General features: G+C 35.6%; 1 protein-coding gene across 2 annotated transcripts; it reads left to right on the top strand.

Moving 5' to 3' along the window:
* Positions 1 to 267: 267 nt before the first annotated feature.
* Positions 268 to 25534, top strand: LOC127850086 (integumentary mucin C.1-like). Of its 2 annotated transcripts, none has more exons than XM_052382858.1 (8): positions 268 to 368; positions 1318 to 1692; positions 20768 to 20884; positions 21328 to 21390; positions 22957 to 22998; positions 23088 to 23546; positions 24776 to 24863; positions 25242 to 25534. In XM_052382858.1, the coding sequence occupies exons 2-8, from the start codon at positions 1359 to 1361 to the stop codon at positions 25324 to 25326; spliced, it is 1188 nt and encodes a 395-aa protein (XP_052238818.1). In that variant the 5' UTR covers positions 268 to 368; positions 1318 to 1358; the 3' UTR covers positions 25327 to 25534. The 2 variants fall into 2 exon arrangements, with proteins under 2 accessions (XP_052238818.1, XP_052238817.1); XM_052382857.1 differs by lacking the exon at positions 268 to 368 and adding an exon at positions 394 to 560.
* Positions 25535 to 26545: the final 1011 nt, after the last annotated feature.

The raw sequence follows: 26545 nt of genomic DNA, 5'->3' as shown, positions 1-26545 counted from the left end.
TGGCAGGACTCCAGGGGTCACTGGTTCGAAACCTGCTCCGGGCAATGTTCTTTTCCTTTTTTTAATTTTTTTCTTGATTTTTTACTGGAGCTTTTTTGATCCAATGTTTACATTTATCAATATAAAGCATTTAATGAATAAGTTAAAAAAATGCCAAAATCTGTGAAAAGGCCCCTTTAATGGACAACTTTTAATCTTAACAATCTAAATGGGTTTTTTTACCGAGAAGGACGATTTAAGTTGTCAATACGTCCCCATGCTTCCGACTCATCTGTAGGGCCACTTGGACCAGATTCTTGCCCACACACAACAAGGCTGTATTGACGCTTGATGCACAGGAAGAGCCTATTGACAAAACGCAGTTCACGGTATTATGACGGCAGAGCAATTAAAAAAACATATTGAAGATCTGACAATGTGTAGAGCAATTTAATGTGGAGGATGGTTATCTTTGATTGTCGCTTGTTTTAAATATTGAAGGTTCATTTAAAATATGGCAACTGTCAGTATATGTGTGTTTGTGCGGGTTTTCTTTGCATTTCTAGCTTTGGCATGTTTTGGTGAGTATTATTATGTACAATATGTGTTTACTTGTCTAAACAAATTACATATGTACATATTAGTTTAGCTCAACAAGATCTAAACTACATTATAGACGCTTGAACATTAAGAACAGTAATACGTTTTGGATAAATATGAATAAATTAGTATAGACCAACTTAAACGTATCAGGAGTCTAATCTTGTATAAAATATCATCACGACAGAACCGTTTATAAAAAGAATGTATTTTTGTAATGTTTTTAGGTCCGAATATTCTGTTTAATTGTATGTTTAAATATTCTTTTTATTTGTATGTTTAAAATAACTTACTATTGCAAAGCTTGACATCTCGCGCCACAGCAAACACATTGGAATAGTATTAGCCTCGATCTGGAAAAACTGGTCTAAATGCATGTCCGTCAAGTGTCGTTCCAGATTAGCCTGTGCAGTCCGCACAGCACATAGAAAAGACTTCATTTAAACGAAAAATACCATTAAATGGGAAAGTGTCGTCTCTTATTAACCTGTGCGGACTACACAGGCTAATCTTAGACGACTCTTCACGCACATGCCTCGTTATCCAAAAGCAAGGCACTTTTCACTTTAATGATATTTTTGTTAAAAGAAAGTCTCTCTTAAGCAAAAATCCAGTTTAGGCGGAAAGTGTCGTCCCTGATCAGCCTGAGCCGATTTCACAGGCTAATCTGGGACGACATTTTACGCACATGCATAAAACCCTATATTCCCAAGTTATGTAATTGTGATTCGATTCCAGTATCATCGAAGTGCGAATCCGATGAAATACCGGTCGCTAAAATGTGTCAAAACTCAAGAGTTTCCGGTTCTGCTGTGTACATTGACACTTCAGACGCCATGTTGACAGATCATACCAAGCAAGTTCCTCTGTGTCAATGCACTGCAACATTAGCTATGGCACATTTTTTCTCAGCAAATATTTTGGGACCGAAAAACACGTGTGGTTCAATCGTGAAATTTCAGACACCAAAGGACATTAAAACAACTGCTGAGAATTGCGAACTGACCAAGCACGATTTGATCGAGGTACGCGATGAAGACAACGCTGTCAACATCTCTTTGGTGAAGCTACACACTCCGTATGAGACAGACTTCTGTGTTCGTTTGACATTAGGTAACGTACCTAGGTCGGTCGTCAAGGTAGTTGGTACCGAGCGAAGTAAAAAAAACAACTTGCGTTAAATATATAGGAAAAATAACATTTGAAGCGAATGACATCTTTTTATGACCTGCAAACAGAAGTAATAACAATTTAGGCGTGCATTGAATATCGTTTTTATTTTCTACTGTAAATTTAATGCGACTATTCATATAACAATCGGCTGCTATATTTTTATGTTGTGAAATGTCTTTTAGATGAAAAGAGGTATTTGAAGTCAGGGTCTTCCCCAGGCCATTTAAGCGCCCCTTGCCGGGGCGCTTGAATTTCGAAATTAGAGTCCCCGGGGCGCTTGAAATTTTCCGATCAGTGTATTCTTCAGTAAAAGAAATTGGAGATTGTCCAAAAAAATCAAGGTTTCCCTATAAGTGTATCAATATTCCCTGTTTTAAAAGAGCACTCGGTACCTACTTTCACAAGTAATCGCCATAAACACCACATGGGGTAATGGATAATCCACTGATAAGAGAATAGCATGACGCGCATATCGATTATTCTAGCCACATTATATGGGATACCAAAGGGGTCGAAACTTTAACTTCTGCTCGAGCAGAAAAATCCTGCTCGACCAGCATTTATTTTTAGATTATGGCATTAGCCAATCAGAACTCTTGTTATATTTGCCTTTTGGTGCGAAACTGGTTTGTTTGGAAAAAATGGCTGCTGCCATGATGGTGCCTTTTTCACATCTTCTGCAAGTTTATGTGACGACCTGTTTAAAGTTTAACATTGACACGCGGTAAGTGCTTTATATTTTGGCTGCAAACTAGTCGATCAAAAAATTGTTGCCATTCGCTTAATAAGAAAATCGATCATAAATGTCTAACGGCTGTTAAAACTTTTGCGAAAATCACGACGATGACTGATAAGAATTGCTCAATGGGTGCGCAAGTGTAGGTTCTCTGTTTATGATTTATTTTCTTAATGATTCTTAATAATTGCTTCCGTCACAGGTGCCGATTGCCTGTGATTGTGCCTTTCTGGTTAACATTGTTTACGTTTCTCGTTCTCCCCATACATGTCCTAACTTTTACAATTATCCAAAATATCATGTCTGTTAACCAGTTCTCAGTGCCCCAGATAAGCTGCGTATCTGCGTCTTTCACCCTATTAAAATGTTTAAAAATGCAAAGAAATACAATATCATGAGTATTGAAAACGCAACCAATTTGACTTTTACGCAAATTCGTCAAATTAACGATACAAAACTTCGATTAAAAATGATTTGCTCATTTTAGGTATTTTCTCTTTGGAATTATTATCGTAACGCGGTGACGCTTACATTCAGCAAGCTCAGCAAACGGTCATAGTTATTCAAACGCTATGCGTTTTCAATCTGGCCTAATTCGTCGCTTATTGTGCATGTATTTGTAAAGCGTCTGTACTTTCAGTTTCTATTACAATGCGCAATAAAAATAGCTAAGAGAGGTCGAAAGACGTCCGAGAATGTTGCGCCAAAATATCAGCCGATCGCAAACTTTTTTGAATCAAGAAAGCAAGAGCCAATAAGTGCCGAATCATTCGTGTTATCGATTTTGTTAGAAACTGTGTATACAGCAGTTGAGTTGACATCCAAAAAACATGATGGAAAGTCTGTGACTTAACAAACCTGTCAAAAGTATAAAAAGGCATGTCATTGGTTAGAAATTGTCGACATTTTTTAAAGTTTATATCATGGACAGTTTAAAGGATTAAAGATATTAGGAAACATCAGTTTATTAAAATTTATGATGATAGTTTACAGTTCTATTGAATCAATACAAGTGTGCAGCGTCAACGGAAGTAAATCAGCAATTATTTTAAGGTATGCATTTTTATTACTCATTTCACTCTATATGAAGAATGAAATCACCCTATTTTTCAAAATCAATGGTTGAAAACCCTATTTCCCAAATAATTATCTGGGGCACTGAGTTCTCGAGGACTTTTCTCAATTTCAATGTAAATTATTTTTCACCGAGGCCAATTAGCTTGTTCAAAGCTAACAACAGGTAAAATGTGAGTTGTGTCTGAATTACAAGTTGTTTAATTTTTCATAATTGAAATGTTTACAATTTACTATTTATTGAATAACTTAGCAGTGGATAATTAAGTTCTGGGATGTTATTTTCAGCTCTGAACTGCGAAAAAATTGCATAATAATAACATTGGTGGCACTATAATGAGTTACCTTTCATCTGTCCTTCCATTTAAATGTCCCTAAAGCAGACTTCCCAAACTTTGCAGAAAGAGTTTAGGCATTGTTTTACACACTCATTTTAACCATGGCATGCTATTGTACAACATGTCTTGACGGAAATAATTTCGATAAAAAATATTTGCAGGAAATAATTTTTCCATTGCGAATCGTTTGTATCTTTTTATCTTTATTCTGAAATGCCCCTCTTAAGAATAATGTCATGTATAGCTGGTTTAGAATTAAGGATGATGATATGTCCTAACAGCATTTTGTCATGTCATTTACTGTACTTCTTAACCTACATGTATTTGAATATTCAGTCCCCATATAACTACGCCCATATGTTGTGGACATTTTCATACAAGAATACAAACAGGAATATGTATTGGAGTTTGCTGTATAAATTGACAGTCAATCGGAGGGTAACAGGTTTATTTTTAACCAGATGTGAGGAACTAAACGCAATTTGCAGGGAAAAAAATATATCCCTTAATACCACTTAAGTATATTTGCATCAAAGGAGCTCTGGTGTCGTGAGGTTGAAGAAACTAGTGTTGAATCTAAAACATTAAGCATCATGAACTCAAAAGTGAGAAGCCAAGTCAGACACCGCTAAATGTAAAAAAATCTGTCAGATGTTTGGTCTGACAGGCTAGGAAATTCTGTCAGACTGAAGGATAATTTTTGGATTCTACTTATTAGCATACCTGATAATAGCATATTTATGTTATTAGCATATAGAATGTCAAAGCACAGATTAATTCTTATATTTTAATGTATTTTTCTTCTATTAATAGCATAATTTTTAACCCCAATATTCAGAATTCACTTAAAGTCTTTATAGCATATAGAACATTCTCAGAATGCCAAGAAAATATGCTTTAAATCTGCTAAAAAATGCTCAAATGCAAATGCAAATACCTTAGAATACAATTCCATTTGATAAATAGTTATCTTAAACATCAATCATATACAATGTTGCATTTACATTTCACTTTGACGATCAATTATTAACAGATTTGACTTATTGTATGCCCCCAGTTGCTATATTTATGCTAAAATGTGTGTTCCTGTGAATAGCATATTCCTGTTATTAGCATAATTTTTGCTGACATGGTATGCTAAGAACAGGAATCCACTGTAGCAACATATTAATCAGGTATTATGGTTTGAATCCGTGAACTATTATTTTTAATGGTGAAAGAAAATCTCCATTGCGCGTTTTCAAAAATTCCTAATCAAGCTTGGTAAAAGAACACACAGAATAGCAAATTTATAACAGCGCCAAGTTCCGGGTAAAAATGATTGATATTTTTTATATTCCGTAAAGACAAATGCCGCATCATATCCTATGGGTGATTTAAAAAATAATGAAGCCTAAATAAAACATGCATTTATTTTCATACCATTAAGCATGTTTGAGTTCTTTTTCTATCTTACAGAAGTGTTTCCATGTGATTAACTTAAATGTGAAAATTCTTCTCAATAACTTGCTTCATTAACAAAATATATTGAACAATATCCTTAAAATTGCCCCAAGTGTACTGGTTTTGCGTGACATTTTTTGTAAAAGGCAATTTTCAATTTTATACTTCAATAAAACTTTCAGAAATATAAGGTATTGCCAGATTTGTTTGTTTTGGATTAAGCTTCAACACCTTGTTTCGGAGGCATTTTTTCTGTATTATATATGACTAAGTTACACAAAGTTAAAGCAGGTTTTCATCCGGGGATTCGAGAAAATATCATAACACATTCTATTTAAAAGGTAGATTCTAATTAGTTTGTATTATACAACAGCGGCTCGACTAGAGCCAATCAAAAGACTTGCTGGAGTCTTCAAGCCTCATTCGGTTAATTTAACTCAGCGTTCATTGCTACACTTTTGACTCATACACAAGATGGTTTGTGCTTATCGTGATTCGCGTATGCGGTAATGGATACAGTTCAGCAATGCGTCCGAGTGGACGCACATATTTCAAAACGATGCGTCTATTTCGATATTAATTTGTGCGTCATAGACGCGAGACGCACATGTAGATTATACCCTGGAATAACTAAATCAACAAAAGGTTACCAGACAACAACTTTTGAATGACCCACGTACATTTGTTCAAAACACATTAAATTAAAAATTTATATTTATTATAATGTGATACATTGTAATGGTTTAATTATACTCTTAGCATTGAAGTGCAATTTTATGCCTGGGACTTCCAAAATTTAATGCTTACAAATGGCTAACATGAGAAGGCTGAACTCCAAGGTCAAAGTCGCACTTACAGGTCAATAGTCAAATATGGCTATTAACAGGTTGTGTTTGACATAAGCGTAGTTTTGCGACAAAAGTGGAATGTGGGGGTAACTGTGCCTTATGAACACGTCTTTTTTTTTAGGTCTATCATATTTTTCTTTTACTAAGTTCATGCCTTCTATCAGGTAAATTTGTGTCCGTGAACTCATATGAGCTCTTAAGGGCCATCATGGCCCGCTTGTTATGTTAAATAGCTACTTTATTTCAAAAATCTGTAAAATTGATAATTTTTAAATGTGTGAAAACAACACAGACTTCAATTGGTATTAGTCTAATTAAGTCTACAACAAACATTTGACATTTTGCAATACATGTATAGCAAAACCATAATTTATATTTAATGAAATTTTATATAATACAGTTTAGAAAATGTCAATATGTGTGTCACACAAATAATAGAACATACATTATGCCACAGTGGATGATTGGTGTTTGAGACGCAGTTCGTAGTTCGGAAGACGCGCAAAAGCAACTCACAAAGTGTTGATTATTTTAGTGTTTATTTTCATAAAGTACTCAATTAACAGCAATAATAACAATTATCTTTAGATAACACAGTTCTGACACACAGTATTAATTGTTTAGTTAAATTAATGTTTGTTTAGAAGCAATGTTTTCTTGTTACGTTTAATGCAATTTATATATGTATCACAGAATAACACAAAGTCAAGTAAACAAGGACTTGACACATTTTCATCCCCTGCCAAAGGCGGAGGGATATAGTTCTGGTGTTGTCCGTCAGTCTGTCATCTGTTAGTCCGTCCATCACAAACTTTTCAGGTCTATATCTCAGAAACTATAATTATAAGAATTTGCATCATGAAACTTAATGAATTTATAGATATCAATGAGGAGAAGTGCCGTGTAGAAGAACCATAACCCTACACTTTCTTAAATAAGGGTTATTGCTCTTTGTTGTTTTTGTATGATGTAACTTTTCAGGGCTATATCTCAGACACGATACAAGATTTCAACATGAAACTTCATGGGCGTATAGATATTAATAAGGAGAAGCTCCATGCACAAGAACCATAACCCTTTACTTTCTTAAATGAGAGTTATTGCCATTTGTTGTTTTTGTATGATGTAACTTTTCAGGGCTATATCTCAGATATGATACAAGTTTTCAACATGAAACTTCATGGGCGTATAGATATTAATAAGGAGAAGCTCCATGCACAAGAACCATACCCCTACACTTTTTTAAATAAGAGATATTGCCCTTTGTTTTTTTGTATGATGTAACTACAAAAAAGTAAGAAAAGGCACAACCCTACAAATAAGCTTTAATTAAGTTATTCACCCATCAATAAACAAAATTTATTTGGTGGGGGATATCAATTAAACGAATTTTCTTGTTGTTTATATTATAAAAGTGAGGACTTCATATAAAATTTATTTATCAAAATGAAGACTTGCCCTAAATTAGTTGTTTGCAAATAAGAATTTTCCCCAAAAATCTTTATATAATTTAAAGTGAGGACTTAAGACACACAATTCATTTGATGAAAATAAAGACTTGTCCTACAATTTTTTTTTTTGGAAAATAATAATTTTCTCAAATAAATGTGAGAACTTGATACACAATTCATTTGATCAAAATAATACTTTTCCTTCAATTACAATGTAGTTTTTTTTTTTGTTAAATAAGATTTTTCTCAAAAACATTCTAATCAATCAAAATGAGGACTTTACACAGAACTTATTTTATTATAAAAGTGATTATGCACTTCTTAAATAACTTGCCAAATGTGTTTAACAGTTACATGTAGAAACCTCTTTCATGTTCCTTTAAAGGTTAAGGTAACACTTAGATGTCAGTTGTCATATTTGAGCATTATACAGCTTGGCGAAACTTAAAAATGGTCACGCATAAGGCATGTCTCCCTAATAATAATTACAGCGTATTATTTTCAGGTTTGCAAAAATGATATATTTTGATGTCAGATAGATCATGTGTTATTGCTAATTTAAACAAATTCATTTCAACATGCAATTTCAGCTAAGTAACCAGTTTATGTGATTTGCATATTAATAGCGTGTTCATGTCAACTTGTCAGTGTTATAGTTTATTGTACGTGTATTTCATATTCCTTTTTATTCACTTGTTTGAGAAATGGCTGAAATAAGGAAACATCAGACTTAATCCAAAGCATAAAGTTGTCCACCAAAAATGGACTGAATACAATTTTACATTGTGCTAACTTAATGGCAGTAATAAAAAGCTTGATGGGACAGTCAAGGTCACAAAGATGGCTTGGGACAGCTCTGGTTTGTTTACACCCCTTTTCAGTGTTTACATCCTGTATGCCAAGTAATAATTACTTTACCTTATTAGTGCACATAGCTTTTTAAAGGGGTTTATGGAAAGGGGTTTTATCCTCTGTATAACACTTGCTTTTTTCTTAATATTTTGTTATGTATTTCATTTTCATTTTATGTGATTCAATTGAAGGATGGAATTAACAAATTCCAAAGCAGGGTATTTATCATACAAAGAAACATGATATTCCCGTGGTAACTAAATTTACATTTATAATGATATAAAAATTTAACATTTCGTAACCATATCAGCTATAATCTCTTTACAGTCGAATAAAACTTTACTGCCATGTCATGTGGTGAATTAAAAAATAACATTTTTTTGGTGTTAATATGATACCATTAACAACTCTGTCATATAATTTTGATATCACATACCACATCAATTATGTTAATTCGTTTAGGATAGGTGGATTTATTTCAGTTGGATAGCATATATTCAGGTGTTCAGTAGCCTGGTAGGCGCCTTGTATATCATTAAAAGCGGGATAGCATCTTAAAATGTCACATTCAAATGAAATATCACTTTTCACATAGTCACAATGAAACATGTTTGTCTATATTTGTGTATTTGGTATTGCAGGGTGTGTTTGTATCACCTGTAGTGATAGCTCTATTCTGTTTACCCTCTGTATACAAAAAACGATCTTGATGAGAAAAGACAGAAACAAACATGTACCGGTATTATTTCTGTAATGCCTTTCTATAATGGACAAAGAAATCTTGATATAATACTCTTAATTTTCTTTTTTGTTTGTATTCAGTGTACTTATTGCAAATGCTAAACCAGGAAATATGAATAAAAGTATGTTTTCATATAACCTTGAAACCTGTGTTGAAAAAGAGAATGTTTTTTTTTAATTTAGGACAATTTTTTGGTCTGTGTAGCCCTTATTTCACTAAAATGGACATGTTTTATTTTCAATAATCAGATTTTTCTTGTGATCAGATGGCATCGAAGAGTCGAAAAATTGTTAATAGGTCAAACTAAGGATATCTGAGCTGAGATTCAATTTGTTAACTTATAATATGATTTGAAAAAATCTCAACAAGATGCTATGCAAACTATGTGTAATTTACTGATATTTTAGTCATAAAGCACAGTGTATTAGAATTTATCATACCACCACATTGATATCTGCCTGATAAAACGTTGCATGATATATTTTTAGCTCACTTGAGACTAGAAGCACATGAGGACGCTCCAACCCAACCCTCAAACCATAATCTGGGACAAGACTATACGCACATGCTCTGGGACAAGACTATATGCACATGCTCAAAGCCCAGTTTCCCAAAACGCGACTCAAATTTTAATGCTTCTCTTACTACATAGAAACCATACAGTGTGAACTTCATTTCAATTTGTAACCCTGATATAGTGATCAGTTATCTCAGCAGTCTCAAACATCTCACTTTTCATTATTCCCCTCAAAATCAGCATTCATATTGGCCGTAAAGAATGTCATAGTGGTATAAAATTGCATAAGCTAAAATTCACCAATCCATACAACTCCATCATCAGACATTCAGTTGCAACCATCAGTTATATATATGAAATTTATGCAACTTTTAATTTATTCAACGTTTTCAAATAAATGAAATTCTTAACATATCATATCTTATTATCCATTCATTTGTAGCCGACCGTCAAATATATATCATACATCAAAACATGATACAAAATATATCAAATTTAAAACGCATTTCTACCGAACAAATGTTAAAACATATTCTAGGTCAATCACATTAAATTAAATATATACCCTACAAACACATAACTTTTGTTTATTATAATTTCTCAAATATCAAACATATTTTTTATAGGTCAATGACACAAAATTTTAACCCATTTATGCCTAGCGTCCTGAAAAAAAGGACTTTGCAAACAGCGAAGACCCAGATGAGACGCCGCATGATGCGGCATCTCATCTGGGTCTGCGCTGTTTGCTTTAAGGAATTTCTGTAAGAAATATTCTAAATATAGAAATAAATATACTAGACATCCCTAAGTTTGGAAATAAATTGATCCAATCTAGAAGGATGGGAGAGTCCACTTGGCATAAATGGGTTAATGACTATTTGATTGAGAACATTACATCAACAAATAGCCTTCATCAGCTAACCAAACTGATGCGCTACCCTGTCTAATTGGGGATTAGCATGTGAGAACATCATATGTCAGCGCTAATTAGATAATTAATCTATTTCCAACCGTAATTAATTTATGTATGAAAGGTCTTGTATTAGCAAGGTGTCCCATCAAGCAAATGACACACTTAAGATCAACCCTTTGCATGCTGGGAAATTTGTCGTCTGCTAAAATGTTGTCTGCTTAATTTCTTAAATTAGCATTTTCTTCGATTTTTTTTCAAAAAATACTATCAAAATGGCAAACAGTTTGGATCCTGGTGAGACGCCACGTTCTGTGGCGTCTCATCTGGATCCAAACTGTTTGCAAAGGCCTTCAAAATTTGGTTCCAGCACTGAAAGAGTCAAACAAACCATCAACCACTTTTTCAAAGGTGTATCATGACCCAGCAGAGGTTTGTATAACCCAGCTATGCAGGTTTATGACAATAATACAATGACCCTGTCACAATTTCCATTGAAGTATTGCATTATTGACTCTATCATTACTTTGTATAATGATTGGGTTATGATAGTATAGGTATTGATGTTTGTGTTAATTTGTATGGTATGCCAGTAGTGTAAATGTTGTAGTTTACATTAATCCTTTGCCAGTTTGTTTTCTGTTTTCTTTGGTTGGATTCTTATTGAATGACACTTAATTGTGTGTATTCTTTTACTTGATTTCTCATTATTTGGCAAGATTGTATTTCTTATTCTGTGACTGGATTCTTTATTCTTTGACTTGATTTCTCATACAATTTAGCAATTTTGACTGTATTCTGTATTTCATATTCTGTGACTCCTAGCTGGTTTTATTAATCTTTGACTTGATTTCTTATTAAGTGGATTCATGGATTGGATTCCCTATTCTTTCAATGGAATCTAAAATCCGTCCTTTTTGTCTGAATTCCCATATTATTTGACTGGATTATGTATTTTTATATGTTTTTTTTACTGTCTTACTGAATTTCTTGTTTATGCTATATACTTTATTAATGTACATAGCCGGATTCCTCATTTGTTTTCTTAAATCTGTAAGCTTAGTAGTCTTTGGCTTCATTTCTTATCCTTTGGGTTAATTCTTAGATCATTTTGCTTATTTTATTCTTTGGATTAATTACAATTTGTTTGTCTGGATTCTGTGTTGGCTTCATTTATCTATCACCTTCCATTCTTTGACTTGATAGGTTTCTATGTCTATACTGCACTCTTGGGATGTATTGATATGGCTTGGTTATGTCATCAGCAAACTTAAGATTTGTTTGAACTGGGGTAACATAAACATTTAGTGCCTGTTGATGTTAAAGAAGGATGTCTAATGCTTTATCCTGGCACCTATCAACCAACCACATGCTGTTGTTTCAATCGCTTACTTTCATTTTATGAAAGTCCAATGTTTACTTCATGCATTTACTTCATGTGTGTTGTAAAGTACATTTTTAAAGTACATTTCTTTTAGGATGGAGATAAATTATTTTACCCTTTCCCACTCAGAAGCAAAGTGAAAATGGCTGTGTGCAAACAGCATAAACCAGAACAGCTTGCGAGTAACTCGAGTCACTTGCGGACTGTTCAGGTTTTATGCTGTTTGCTGCTCATCAGTATCTAAGGGATGGAAATGAAGCCTTTAAAACATGAATTCAAAGGTAATAAATGGCCATAAATGAGCTTGTCCGGGCCATAACTATGTTGTTCATTGTGAGATTTTAAAATCATTTGGCACATTTGTTCACCATTATTGGACGGTGTGTCGCGCGAAAGAATTACGTCGATATCTGCAACGTCAAGTTCACACTGTGAGTTCAAAGGTCAAAAATGGCCATAAATGATCTTGTCCGGGCCATTACTATGTCATTTATTGTGAGATTTTAAAAAAACCTGGTACATTTGTTCACAGTCATTGGACGATGTGTCATGCGAAAGAATTATGTCGATAACTCCAAGGTCTAGGTCACACTTGGAGTTCACAAGTAAAAAAATGGCCATAAATTTGGACGGCATGTCATGCGAAAGAATTCAAGATTTCAAAAGTCGAAATGGCCATAAATGATAATGGCATTATAATTCTAAAAAATTGCCATAAATTTAATTCTCTTGTTTTGTAAAGACAGCATGCAAAATAGTCTGTGTCAATGCGGCACGTGGGGGTATACATCACGTCTGTGACAAAGCTCTAGTTTGCTTAGTAAAGATCTTCATTAACTTTTATTCAACAAAATAATGGGAGAATGTAGAATATAATCATCGTACCTTTCTGTTGGTGCATTGGTTTTTAGAGCCTTGCATTTTCCTTTAATTTATAAAGGTCATGATATTTCAAACTGTGTTATAGAGTCCCACTTTTGTCAAATAACCCTGAAAATTAGGTTAAACAAGAAGATTACTCATATTTTAATTTATTAATGTGTCATATAATGAAATACAGCATTCTCTTTGCTCCATTATATTATTTTGTATAAAAAGTAGTTTTTTTGTGTCTTAATGTGATTGTATATTTATGATGCATAAAACATGAATACTTTTCACTGTCAAACTATCGTTCTTGCAATTTTATTTTCAGAAATAGTATTTTTTGTGAACACTTAATCTAGTGAATATAATGCTTTTCTTATTGCAAACAAATGTTGTTGTTTTTTACGTTATGTATGAATGACTTTTACTTTATTTCCAGACTGCCGAATGTTTGGTCAGGAAAAAGCATCCCACAATGTTGCGACAGGCCCATGTTTCAGTTTATCGAGACTAGTCGTGAAACACAGACTTCTGATTCATGGAGTGCGGCAAACATATCTGTGCGACTCGTTCACTCCACTGTAAAGACCCGCACGGCATTAAAATGGATATCATCCGACGTTTGCAAACGATGGCTGCATGAGGTCTGCGTCTCACAACCTACATCCCAAGATAGCTTTGTGTGTGATGTTTGTATTGCACAATATAGTTGATGTATTGAAACCAGGCTTTAAAAATAAATCAAGGTCAACTACAATTTAAAATTAAAACTAGAAATGGCGCGGCAGAGGCCGACGAGTATCCCCACGCCGCATGTTTGACCCAGGGGCGCCCTAGGTTTGGTAATGGGGCCATGCATAGTCGAGGCTTTGTTGATTCTGGTGGCGGTGAAAATGTTAAAATCGAAGTCCTTAATACAAGAGTAAAATTCACTTGGATTTAGGTCCTCATCCTGCTCTCCTAAAAAATCTAATACTGAATCAACTTCACTGACGTCCATTATGTACATATCATCCTCATTGGAATGAGATGGCTGAACTTGCTCTGTTATAGCCAATCTTCATGCTTCTGCTTTGGAAAAGTTATGTTTTGAGGTTAAATGGTTGACTAAATAGTAGCGTCTCAGAAATTTTATATCGCAATCTTGTACACAACAATGAAAATGTTAAATTTCATGTCTGTCATTGATGTGCCTGTTCAAGAGTCCTTTTTGCTTTAAATTGTTTGTCACATTTTTCACACTTGAACATTTTGAAAGATTTTCATAATGAGTCTAAAAGTGTGATTGAACAAATTGAAAGTTTCAGCCCTTTTATAGATTCTTGAGGCGCTATTCCATGAGTTTCTCATGCTTTATATGCTTGACTGCATTCTTTCTCTTCTCTAAAATACAGGTGTCCCTTTGCACCAATATTTTATAATCCCTTGTATAAACATTAGATGGATGAGCTAAACCATTTCACAGATGAATAAACACAAATAATTGACTACTAAATACATCTCTGCGCCACTACTGTGTAACTCTATATATGTTTTCAATACACAAGCTTCATTGTTGAATAATTCCTTTGTCCGATGAAAATGCTTGCACTTCTTCTGATTGGGTAGATAACCACTTAATAGATTTCGAAATTTAAACGCGGACCTTAAGTTCAAGGTCAAAGGGGTCAAAACTTTTTAATGCGCATGGGAAGGTCTTGTCCAGATACACATGAATACCAAATATGAAAGCAATATCTGAAGGTACACAGTAGGTATGAGCCTTTTTCGAATCGTGTTTGCAGATTTCGAAACCTAAACGCTGGCCTAAAGTTCAAGGTCAAGGTCACAGGGGTCAAAAATTGTATGCGCATGGTAAGGTGTTGTTCAGATACACATGCATAGAAAATATTATACCAATATCTGAAGGGACACAGTAGTTATGAGCCTTTTTCGAATCGCGGTCGCAGATTCAGAAACCTGAACGCTGACCTCAAGTTCAAGGTCAAGGTAGCATGTACAAAATTGTATGCGCATCATAAAAAGATGTTGTCTAGATACACATACATACCAAATATGACAGCAATATCTGAAGGGACTCAGTAGTTATGAGCCTTTTTCGAATCGCGGTCACAGATTTCAAAACCTTAAAACTGGCCCAAAGTTCAAAGTCAAGGTCACAGGGATAAAAATTTTCATGCGCATGGAAAGGTGTTGTCCAGATACACATGCATACCAAATATAAAAGCAATATCTGAAGGGACACAGTAGTTATGAGCCTTTTTCTAAATCGCGGTCGCAGATTTCGAAACCTGAAAACTGACCCCAAGTTCAAGGTCATAGGGGTAAAAAAATTGTGTGCGCATGGATAGGTGTTGTCTAGATATACATACATACCAAATATGAAAGCAATATCTGAAGGGACACAGTAGTTATGAGCCTTTTTCGAATCGCGGTCACAGATTTCGAAACCTTAAAACTGACCCAAAGTTGAAGGTCAAGGGTAAAAAATTGTATGCGAATGGATAGGTGGTGTCTAGATACACATGCATACCAAATATGAAAGCAATATCTGAAGGGACACAGTAGTTATGAGCCTTTTTCGAATCGGGGTCGCAGGAAAATCACTGACCCGGCCCCACCCTGACCCCAATAACTTTTGGCCAAGGGGTCAGATCAAAATTCCGTCGCTGTCACCGTCGTATATATGCTCATAGCTACCATGTGTGTAAGTTTAAAGGTTCTAGTGCTAATAGTGTAGGAGATAATAGTGTCCAGGACGGACAGATAGACAGACGGCGGAGCTAAACACAATATCCCCACGCTTTTAAAAAAACATGGGGATAAAAAAAAAGGGTAAAGATGAGTACTAAAATTTTGTGTGTACATGGTTTACCTGCATAAATAGTTTGAAATTGCATATATATTTAAATTTTAGAACAACAAAGTAAATGTTGAAAATGGTTCATGATAGTTCTTTGTATATTGTTAAATCACTCATTTTAGGGCAATTATAATTTTTTGTTTAAAAAGGCAATCTTACTCAACATCTGCGGATTTAAGGTGATACATGTATTGATACTGATTTTAAGTTGATGCCATGTTTTATACAGATAACTTGAATGTACCGATAGTTTTCAATTCATTGCTTTGTAACTGAAATAATGAATTTTTTACCACCTTCCTGTTACTTTTAATTTAGTGTTTTGTGGAAAATGAGATTTTCATGTTAAAAATTATGCATTATTCAAGATAGATTAAATCAAAGACAACTGTTGATACCTGCACATGGATATTTCATTCCTTATGTGTGTAATTTCCTATCCTTGACATGCATAAGTAATCATGTAAGAAACAATTTGTTTGCAGCTGGTTGTTACTGCATGTGTAATTTCTATTCAAAATGATGGTTTTAATAACATGTGATTCAATGAGAAATGCATTTCTCAACTGAAACATTTCTTAATTTATATATAAATCATATTTACTATATCATGTGCTCATGCATACATGTTGCTTATTGTTGATGTCTTAATAAATCAAGAGTATATTATCAATATGTGTTGTTGCTCGAAAATATGTTTTTGTAGCAGGAAGTGCTTTGGGCTCGATTAATCTGAGAACTCAACAAAATATTAATAAAATCCTTCTGTGCCTTTTAGTTCTGAAAACAGAAGTAGCCAGTTGGTATTACACATCTCCTAAACAAGTACAGCACAATGAAACTTAAGGTCCTAAAATCATAAATTTTATAAAATCTTTATATCCACACAAAAAAATTGATGATTGTGGTGCTCAGATTGCAAAACCACCTGTTTGGCAAAAATAATGCAGATGGTTAGATTATGATAAGTGCAAGAAAAAAAGAATAACTCTGGAGATAATAATTGATATGATAATCATTGCTTGACAGAATCACAATTGACCTAGATATTTATTTATGTAGTGATGTATTTTTCAATGAGTGCCTTAAGATTCCAAAAACATATTGACTTAAAATAAATAATCGCGATGGCGGAAATGACTTATCATTTCATGTTCATGAACCGGTTTTAAAATACTTTGTAGACTTATCTGCTAGGCGGTGAGGACTTTTAGACCACCTGATAAACTTCAACTATATTTGCCCTAGTTCAGTAATCGACTAAAGATATGCTAACATAATACTGATGACTGATGAGTCTGTTGTGTCTTATATTCTCAATGCTACTTAAAATATTAAGTCCATTTCAAAGTTTAGACTAATAATAAGCAAATTCGTTAAATTAATATCCCCCTCCAAATAAATTTTGATTATTGATGGGTGCAGAACTAACAGAAAAGTTTATTTGAAGGGTTGTACCCTTATCCCACTTATTTAAAAGTTACAGCATAAAAAAAAAACAACAATTGGCAATAACTCTTATTTAAGACAGTGTAGGGTTATAGATTTTGTGCATGACACCTCTCCTTATGATATCTTAACATCCAGTTAATTTCATCTTAAAATTGTGTATAGTATCTGTGATATAGTCCTGAAAAGTAACGTCAGACTGTTCATGTCACTTATTCTCATTGACAATTATACACCCATGAAATTTCATGTTGAAATCTTGTATTAATAGTTTCTGGGATATAGCCCTGAAAAGTTACATCATACAAAAACAACAAAGGGCAATAACTCTTATTTAAGAAAGTGAAGGGTTATGGTTCTTATGCATGGTTCTATAAATGAGATATAGCCCTGAAAAGTTACATCATAAAAAAAACAATAACAAGAAAGGGTAATAACCGTTATGTAAGAAAGTATACGGTTATGGTTCTTGTGCATTGATAATTATACACCCATGAAGTTTCATGTTAAAATCTTGTATAGTATCTGAGATATAGCACTAGTTACATCATACAAAAACAACAAAGTGCAATAACTCTTATTTCAGAAAGCGACGGGTTATGGTTCTTGTGCATGGCACCTCTCTTCAGCTATATTTATACACCCATAAAGTTTCATGTTGAAAACTTATATTGAGTTTCTGAGATAAAGCCCTGAAAAGTTTGTGAGTGACTGCACTGACAGACACACCGACGGTACGTTTAAGTATATTTAGCGTACCGGGGGTACATTAAAGTATACTTAAGAGTACATGGGGTACTTTAAAGCATTACCCGAGCCAAACCGACAATTACCAATCAAGCTTATTGACAAATAAATAAATGATGATAGTGGTAATTATGATTGTGTGAAATATAATACAATAGTTTTCCTGAATTGAGTGTACATGTGAATTAGCTAAAATAATGATAAAAACACTGATTGGGATTATACATTTCTGGAATATATATATATAATCTGAAAATATTTTCTTAAATCAATGTTATATCTTTGTATAAAAACACTGAAACACTCATGACTGTAAATTAGGCATTACCATATTTCTTTACAACGTAATGCATGTACATCATCGATATATATAACATTTAAAACGAAAATCGTTTTAAAATTCAAATGTTTGCATGGTGTTAGAACTACTGTTTTGATATCTTTGTTGTGAACAACGTGTTTAGGTTCAACGTCCGAAAAAAAGATGTCCGAAAATAACTGCAAGCTGTTAAAACGCGAAATTAAGTTGAATTGAAACAACATTGCGTTAAATATTATTTTTCATCAATCTGACATTTTTCACGGCGACTGATCGGAGAAATCTCACGGGGTACTATGAAAATCGTCAGATTTCCGATTTATGTGACAGATCTCACGATCAAACAATATTCACGCTACACCGGTCTATTTCGTTTCCGTAGAGATAGCTTATGTCGTCCGTTTGAAAGCTTAAATTTGATTGGCTGACGGGTTCAATGGTTTATTCTAAAAATAAATGCTTCTCGAGCAGGAAATTGCTGCTCGAGCAGCATTTAAATGCTGCTCGACCAGTAAATTGCTGCTCGAGCAGCAATATGCTGCTCGAGCAGCATTAAATGCTGCTCGAGCAGCATTTTTTTCTGCTCGAGCAGAAGTTAAAGTTTCGACCCCTTTGGTGCGCCATAACATTACACGGTCATTTAAATGCTGACAAGGATGTATCTGGTAACTTTCCAGTCGTCAAACTGTGAAGTTCATCGTCCAATCGGTTACGCGAATGCTTATGAGGGCGGGGTTAACTATCGACCATTATTTTTGATTGACGTCGGGCATGAAGTAAGAGTTTATCGCAGCTTGATTAGCAAGTAGTTGTACCATTTGAGTAATATAAAACCGGTAATTAGTACAGTTCAGAACATTAAAGACGGTTTCGGGCATCATCATCACACCTTTTTACTGTAAACAAGTGTTACCTATGACTCATAATTAATACGAGAAATTAATTGCAAGTGGTAAACAATTATTATAGCGGTTACAATTATGTGATAACAATTTATTTAATTCCAGAACATGTATATTTCAACATGTCCATTTATAGAACTGATTCACCTCGTTTTTCTGACATTTATTCGACACGTAATGCGCTTTAACAAATTTACGCACACTTGTAAATGTTTCGTCCGATAATCGATAGTTAGAAGACTGATGATGGCAACCGGCCGTGATCCTCGTGGACAACGTGAATTTCATGCATAATTCCGTCAAAACATTTATTCGACTCGTAAAGTGTAAACAAATTATCGTTGAATTTATAACGCAACGGTTAATATTTGTTGAAATCTCAAATGGGAATAATTAAATTTGTAATCCGAAACCCATTACCGTAAGTCGATGTTAACGCGTTTTTAATCCGAAACACACTTCCGAATGTGAATGTTACCGCAGCGTTTAATATTTTTGCTTCAAATTAGCAGTGCAAATTTATTTTGTGTCGAATCTTTTTCTCAATTAAAAAGAGCGCGAAAATTATGCAGCATGTACAACGTTGCGTCTATTGCATACAAATGGCGTGTATTGAGCGTTTTAACAAGCACACAACAGGTGAGGGGATTGACGCATATTCAGAGGCAATATTTCATCAAATCTATAAATAGTCACTTAAAAAATGTCAAGGTTTGTGTTAAAGAAATAACTGAAAACTTTTATCGTAAATATTTACCAGAAAGAGATTGATAAAAACGGAATAAACGGGATTATCGGGTAATAAATAGAAACTTGAAAAATAGTAAGTATACAGTAATAGAGTCGAGTTGAAACGGATGTATTGGGGAATCGTTCGAGTCGGGATTTTACTATCTGTGCGGAAAAGTTTTAAAACAATTAAACAATAAAAAAAAATATATTTTTAAATGACTGGGGGATTTTTTTGAAGAGTCATAGCGCACCAAATGACGTCTTTTGACGCTGTTTTTCTTTGAGTTATAACGCACCACAGAACGTGAATTGACACGTTAAATTAAAAAAAAATCAACGTCGGGAGGGGACCCCCCTCCAGAACCCACCCCCGGGGCGCCTGAACAAATTCCTGGGGAAGGCACTGGAAGTTTTTTAGAAGAAGTGACTATGAACGATAAAAACATTAGCAAGGTTAAAAATTATATATTGTCAAATGGCCACGGTGTCTGTAGTTGTCCTTACTGGTGCATTCTGGCTTACAAAGGCGTGAATCCATATCATGTTCTATTAGGGCCGTGTTATGTAAAACGGGGGTTTAATACATGTGCGTAAAGTGTCTTCCCAGATTAGCCTGTGCAGTCCTCACAGGCTAATCAAGGACAACACTTTACGCTTTTATGATATTTTCTGTTAAAAGAAAGTCTCTTCTAAGCAAAAATCCAGTTCAAACGGAAAGTGTCTTCCCTAATTAGCCTGTGCGGACTGCACAGGATAATCGGGGACGACACTTAACGCACATGCATTAAACCCCTTTTTCACAGAGCACGGTACATTTATATGTGTAAATGTTTTCCAGATCTCTGTCTAGATGACAAATACCAATGTCACATGACGGGAGAGTGCATTCCCAGGAAATTCATGTGTGACGCTAACCCAGACTGCCCAGACCAGGACGATGAGCTCAACTGTGAACGTAATAAAGCTTTTAATTGAAATTAACTTGATAGCCTTGTGGAACGTATGCATGGTCGAATTAACGAACAAATGGGTGAGATTAATGATTGTGTGGAAGAAATTATGAAAGGGAGAGAGAAAAGAACGAAGGAAGGGAGGTTATGAAAGGGAGAGAGAAAAGAGCGAAGAAGGAAGTAGGGGTGGTGGGAAAAAGGTCTTATGAAAGAAAGGAATGGAGTAATAAAAGAAAGAATAGATCTGTGTGGTATTGGTATATATGGCGATGGTCAGAAATCGAAGTCACTACAGGGTATAAACGGTGGAAGGAACGAAGGATATAGGAACGAAGAACGGGTTGCTTGCACGTGTTTAAATACGTCATACATATGTACATGCGCGTAGACATACAATTCTCCATTTAAATATTTCTGGTCATGTATTTCCGTGCAATATATGTTTTAGAACAAATGTGTGCAGAAGGAACGACGAAGTGTGGTGATGGCAAATGCTACGTCTCATGCGAAGGTATACATTTTATTGAAAAGGTGTCCCAACGTTTTTAAAGCAGTGTTTGGTACGCGAGATAGAAGAGATCCGTACTGCTGATACTCTTAAATTTGATGCATTTGGTTTGTGCATAAGGCGCTTAGATGTTGATTAAGATGTTGCTGAAGCACTTCTAATCTTCTTGCCAAATATATATTAATTTGCAAGAACACGTTAGTCCGTGCTATTTGGGGTTATTTTAAAATATCAACTTGTCTATTGCGGGGATTGCGGTCGTGCAAAAGAAGATCTATACTGACCCAGCGGACATTAAACTGATAATTGGTCAATGAGACGTAACTTGAGTGACAAAAAGTCACGACCCCACGGCCCTTGTTTGATTGTCAAAACTGTAATAAGTGGTATAATATGTAAGACTTGTGTTAAACATTATGAGCCGTGCTTTGTGAAAAGGGGGTTTAATGCATATGCGTAAAGTGTCGTCCCAGATTAGCCTGTGCACTTCGCACAGGCTAACCAGGGTCGACACTTTCCGCCTAAACTGTATTTTTGCTAAGAAGATACTTTCTGTAAACGAAAAATACAATAAAACCTGAAAGTGTCGTCCCTGAGTAGCCTGTGCGGACTGCACAGGCCCAGATATATATTTGTTCCCTTTTATATGCGTGAACAGTTACCATCCAAGTCGGTGCCGTCAATGTTGTAATATTAAACTCACCAGTGGATGTGCACATGTTAAGCCTTTTGGATTGTCTTTTGTCCGTCATGCGCACGCGTTTCGTTCAAACTACATCTTCTCCTTATATGGTGAACAATGAAACTCCAGGCTGAGCAGATTCATTAAACCTCAAAGTAATGACCATCTGTTTACCTTCTTACAAAATTGTTCAAACGTTTCGGATTTCTTATTATGTATTTCACTTGAGATCAAAATAGATTTTAAAATTGAAAAAATTACAAAATTGGAAAACCTCAAGGGTTAAAATTGAGGGTGTAGCATCGTCAAGTGGTCCTCGTTCAAATTCGTTCAAATCAGGTTCCTGTGGCCAAAACTGGCCGCTTATCAAGGTTCACATGATTTAATTTAGCAGTATTAAGCATAATAACTGTGAAAAATTAAATGTTCGTCTTGAAGCTTACAATTCCATCAAATGGTGCTGTTCTATAAAGATTGTTACAATCACGACCCTTTTATATCATTACATAGTTAAATTACTTTTTTTTAATCTTCAACTCAAAAACAATAAGTAAAAGGCTGAAACAGATGTGATATGTCATATGAAAAATTATATATGTAGTACTCCACTGGGTATAAATCTTGCCCCGGTGGCCACAACTGACCATACCATGGGTTATGGAGGTAAAATATTACACATTGTCGTATTAGCATAATTATTTTACAAAATAAAACGCTATCACAAAGCGACATATTTTATAGAGTAACTAGAAACTTTTGAGTTTGTCGCAACTCTTATCCGGAAACATAATTAAGATGTATTCATGTCGACATTTTGACAATACAGTATATTTGAAAACTAGTTATATTGAATAAAATTCATTTTATTAAAATGAATATATTTTCAGATGTGAACATTACCAGCACCAACTTAACAACACATTCATTTGGTAAGTATCTTGAGCTTTTGACAATATGTTGAATCGCAGTCTTTCAACTTTGGGCGATCTTTAATTTGCTCGATGCTTCGTGTTTTTAGATACACTGAAGCCGATCATCGAAGTTGTGTGTATACAAAGTACACACTTTTCTACGACTACACCAACAACGACTACGACAACAACAACAACTACTACTGCACCACCAACAACAACGACAACAACGCCCACCGCAACAACCACGCCGACCACAACAACAACGACAAGCACAACAAAACTACCGAAAACAACAATGGCAACAACAACGCCGACCGCAACAACCACAACGACAACAACACCAACACTAGCTATCAATATTCCCCCACGCACAACCACAGCGTCTACATTACCAGCATTCGAATCGCCCGATATAAGTTGGACACCAGAAGAAACTACGGCACTTAAGGAGCTGAAAGCAACAGCGACTTCAAAAACCGTTCAGGATGACATAGAAAGCGGAACACCGCAGACTTCACTCGATAAAACTGACAGTGGCAAGAAATCAATACTTACAAATCCCGGTCAGTATTAAAAACGAGCACTGCTTTCTTGGGGCTTATGACGGACTTTAATTACTCAAAAACTGTACATAAGTAATGTTACGTTTTTGAGTAATTGAAGTCCGAATGCAGTTCGCTAACATCGTTTAATTTTTATCAATATCCTTTTACATATTGTCAAACGGGAGTAAAGCCCAAGTCTCACTATTGCCGGTAGAGCCCCGGTCCACCCCGGTTTGCTAACGCCGGTAGAATTTTTTTAACGCGGTCACACTATTTCCCGGTTCCGCCCCGGTTGAAGCCGGTCAACAGCCCGGCAGAGTCCCGGTAACCCCGGACTGGCTTCGGTTTATCCCGGTGAAGCCCCGGCAGAGACCCGGTTGTCGCCGGTAATGCCCCGCTTGAGCCCCGGTTAAAGCCGGCAGCGTCCCGGCAGAGCCCCGGTATACCGTAACTCCGCCGGAACTCACCGGGGCTATACCGGCATCAGACCCCGGCAGAGCTACGGCAACGCCACGGTTTGACCCCGGTCGTCGCCGGTAATGCCCCGGCGGAGCCCCGGTGAATGCCGATGGCGTCCCGGCAGAGCGAAGGTTTACTTATGTACCGTAACTACAACGGGACTCTGTCGGCATTCACCGGGGCTCCACCGGGGCGTTGTCGTAGCTCTGTCGAGGTCTGTATGGGCCTCGGTGGAGCTACGGTGCCGTCCCGTTTGTCCCCGGAGCCGTCCCGGTTGTTCCCGGTGCCACGCTGGTCGTTTCCATTCCTTCCCGGTGACTCCCGGAGGTATTAAACATTTCAATACTTTCCCAGTGGAGCCACGGATGTCCCCGGCCATCCCCGGTTCATCCCGGTAAAGCCACGGTTCATCCCGGTAGAGCCCCGGTTCATCCCGGTAGATGCCGGATCAATCACCGGGTCTCCGCCGGTATCATAGTGAGACTGGGCCTTAAGATTTTTTATATTTGATACTGAAGTGATAGCTTGAAACTACATTGGAATTTAATGTTTTAAGTTAAAATATTATTTAATTAAGGATTGTTATTTTTCATTGAAAATATATTTGCGAGCATATATTTGCATGGGAAGTTTATCTTTTTTTTACATTATTACACTAAAGCCTTTCGTGATTTTGCAAAAAATTTTGTAATCAAATGCGTGAGAACTGTGATAACAGACTATTTATATTACGCGCGTTTATAAGTTTTCATTGACTGAAAAATAACAAAATAACTATTTACTTTCAGTTGCACTGGTCGGAATCGTAGTAGGTGCTGTTGCATGCGCGGTTATTACAGCTATTATTATTTACGCCGCCAGAAGACGCATGAAGAAGTAAGCCACCACAGGTTCACATATGTAAAATCATACTTGGTGCCTTTCTCTGTAGTGAAGTTGACTGTCCTAGACGTTTACTTCATTGTTGTACTTTTAAAATAATTTATACAAACTCAAACTGTTCTGACGTTAAACTTTCTTTCAAAATTATTTATTCCATGTATGGTTCCGTGATCAAAATACAAATATGTATCGAATAGCCAGAGAGTCAACGTTGCGTGTCGATCAGACGTATTGTTTGATTAGTTTTAGAGCTATACTTGCATGTTTACGCATTGTGTCTTACAACAGCCTTTTTGCCTCAAAAAGAGTTGAGTTGGAATATCGTCCGGAAATTTTTGAGAACATTATTATTTTCTTTACTGTATATTGCAGGAAAAAGTCCCATGACATTCCACCATCTGACCTTTGGATACCAAACGCTGGAGAACCCAATGAGCTGTCATCCATGAATACCTAAAATGGAACTAAACACAATGTTGTTACAAGATAACATTGACGTGATGCCAACGAAATGCAACTGAAAACGTATTAAGTAAACATTGTCTATATGTATTTTTACGCCATCCTGTCATTTCCCGAATTTGCATTGTATGCTGATTTTGTTATATATGGTGCATGACCGTACTGTATATTTATGAAAGTAATGAAATCTATTTATTTGCTGATTTTATTGTCATATACATTGTATTCGAGGTTTATGGTGAGGAGTAAAAACTCTGCGTTTCTTAGTAGGAACATGAAAAATGAGTTCATTGTGTTGATAGATTCTTCACTACTTTGATCTTTTTAGTTGAAATGGAAATAAGTTAGGTCAAGACTTGTAAGTCATACAGCAAAATTTTAGTGAACTCCAACACGGAACTATGTTGAACATTTCTATATACTTCGAATGCGCTAAACGCGTCTTTCTGTTATTAATTGCATAATTTTAATCACTGCTTAATTGGACTGGATGCATAAGTTCGAGACAATGAGGTGGATCTACACGTTTTTTGTATGCTTTCTATGGCGATTGATGTAAAATAAGTCGACGTGATTCATACACATAAGACGATGGAATCTATGTCCAAAATAGAATATTAGTCTATCTTAGTGCTGCTCATTGGGTCATTGTCGACCTGAAATGACTTGAAGTCACCCGGGGATGACTAGAAGCCGATTCTTGTCACCCTCAGGTGTGAAAGTAATAATTGCAGTCAGAACATTTTTAGTCCGGAACGGAATAACATAGTTGAAATACACAAATTGTGTTGTCTTACCCTTACAAATAACTCATTTTCTGGTGATATCTGGGAAAATGTCACTCATTTGTACATAATTGGTAATTGGAACACGTACGGCATATTAGTGGACGCTAATGCATTTGAAAGTCTCAACCGTTAAGAGGAGTTACGGTTCAGTGGTATCCCGCGCGTGACTTTTTATCCCGGCAGCTTCCGAGGGCTGGACAATCTCCGAACGCTGGATCTGAGCGATTGCGTGTACTTGACTCATGACCGTTTTATGTCCGCGTTTGAGTCCGATTCGGCCCTGCCTAAACTTGAACAACTTCTTTTACACATGACCGGTAACCAGGCGACAGAGCATTTTGTATTTAAAGACGCGTTCGCTAAGTTGCTAACGACTAGACCTGTGAATTTGATAGATATATCGGACATGATTATCGAAGCATATGA

The sequence above is a fragment of the Dreissena polymorpha genome, chromosome 11 (genome assembly GCF_020536995.1).
Source record: "Dreissena polymorpha isolate Duluth1 chromosome 11, UMN_Dpol_1.0, whole genome shotgun sequence".
Taxonomy (NCBI): Eukaryota; Metazoa; Mollusca; class Bivalvia; order Myida; family Dreissenidae; genus Dreissena; species Dreissena polymorpha.
This window is presented reverse-complemented; position numbering and strand designations above follow the sequence as displayed.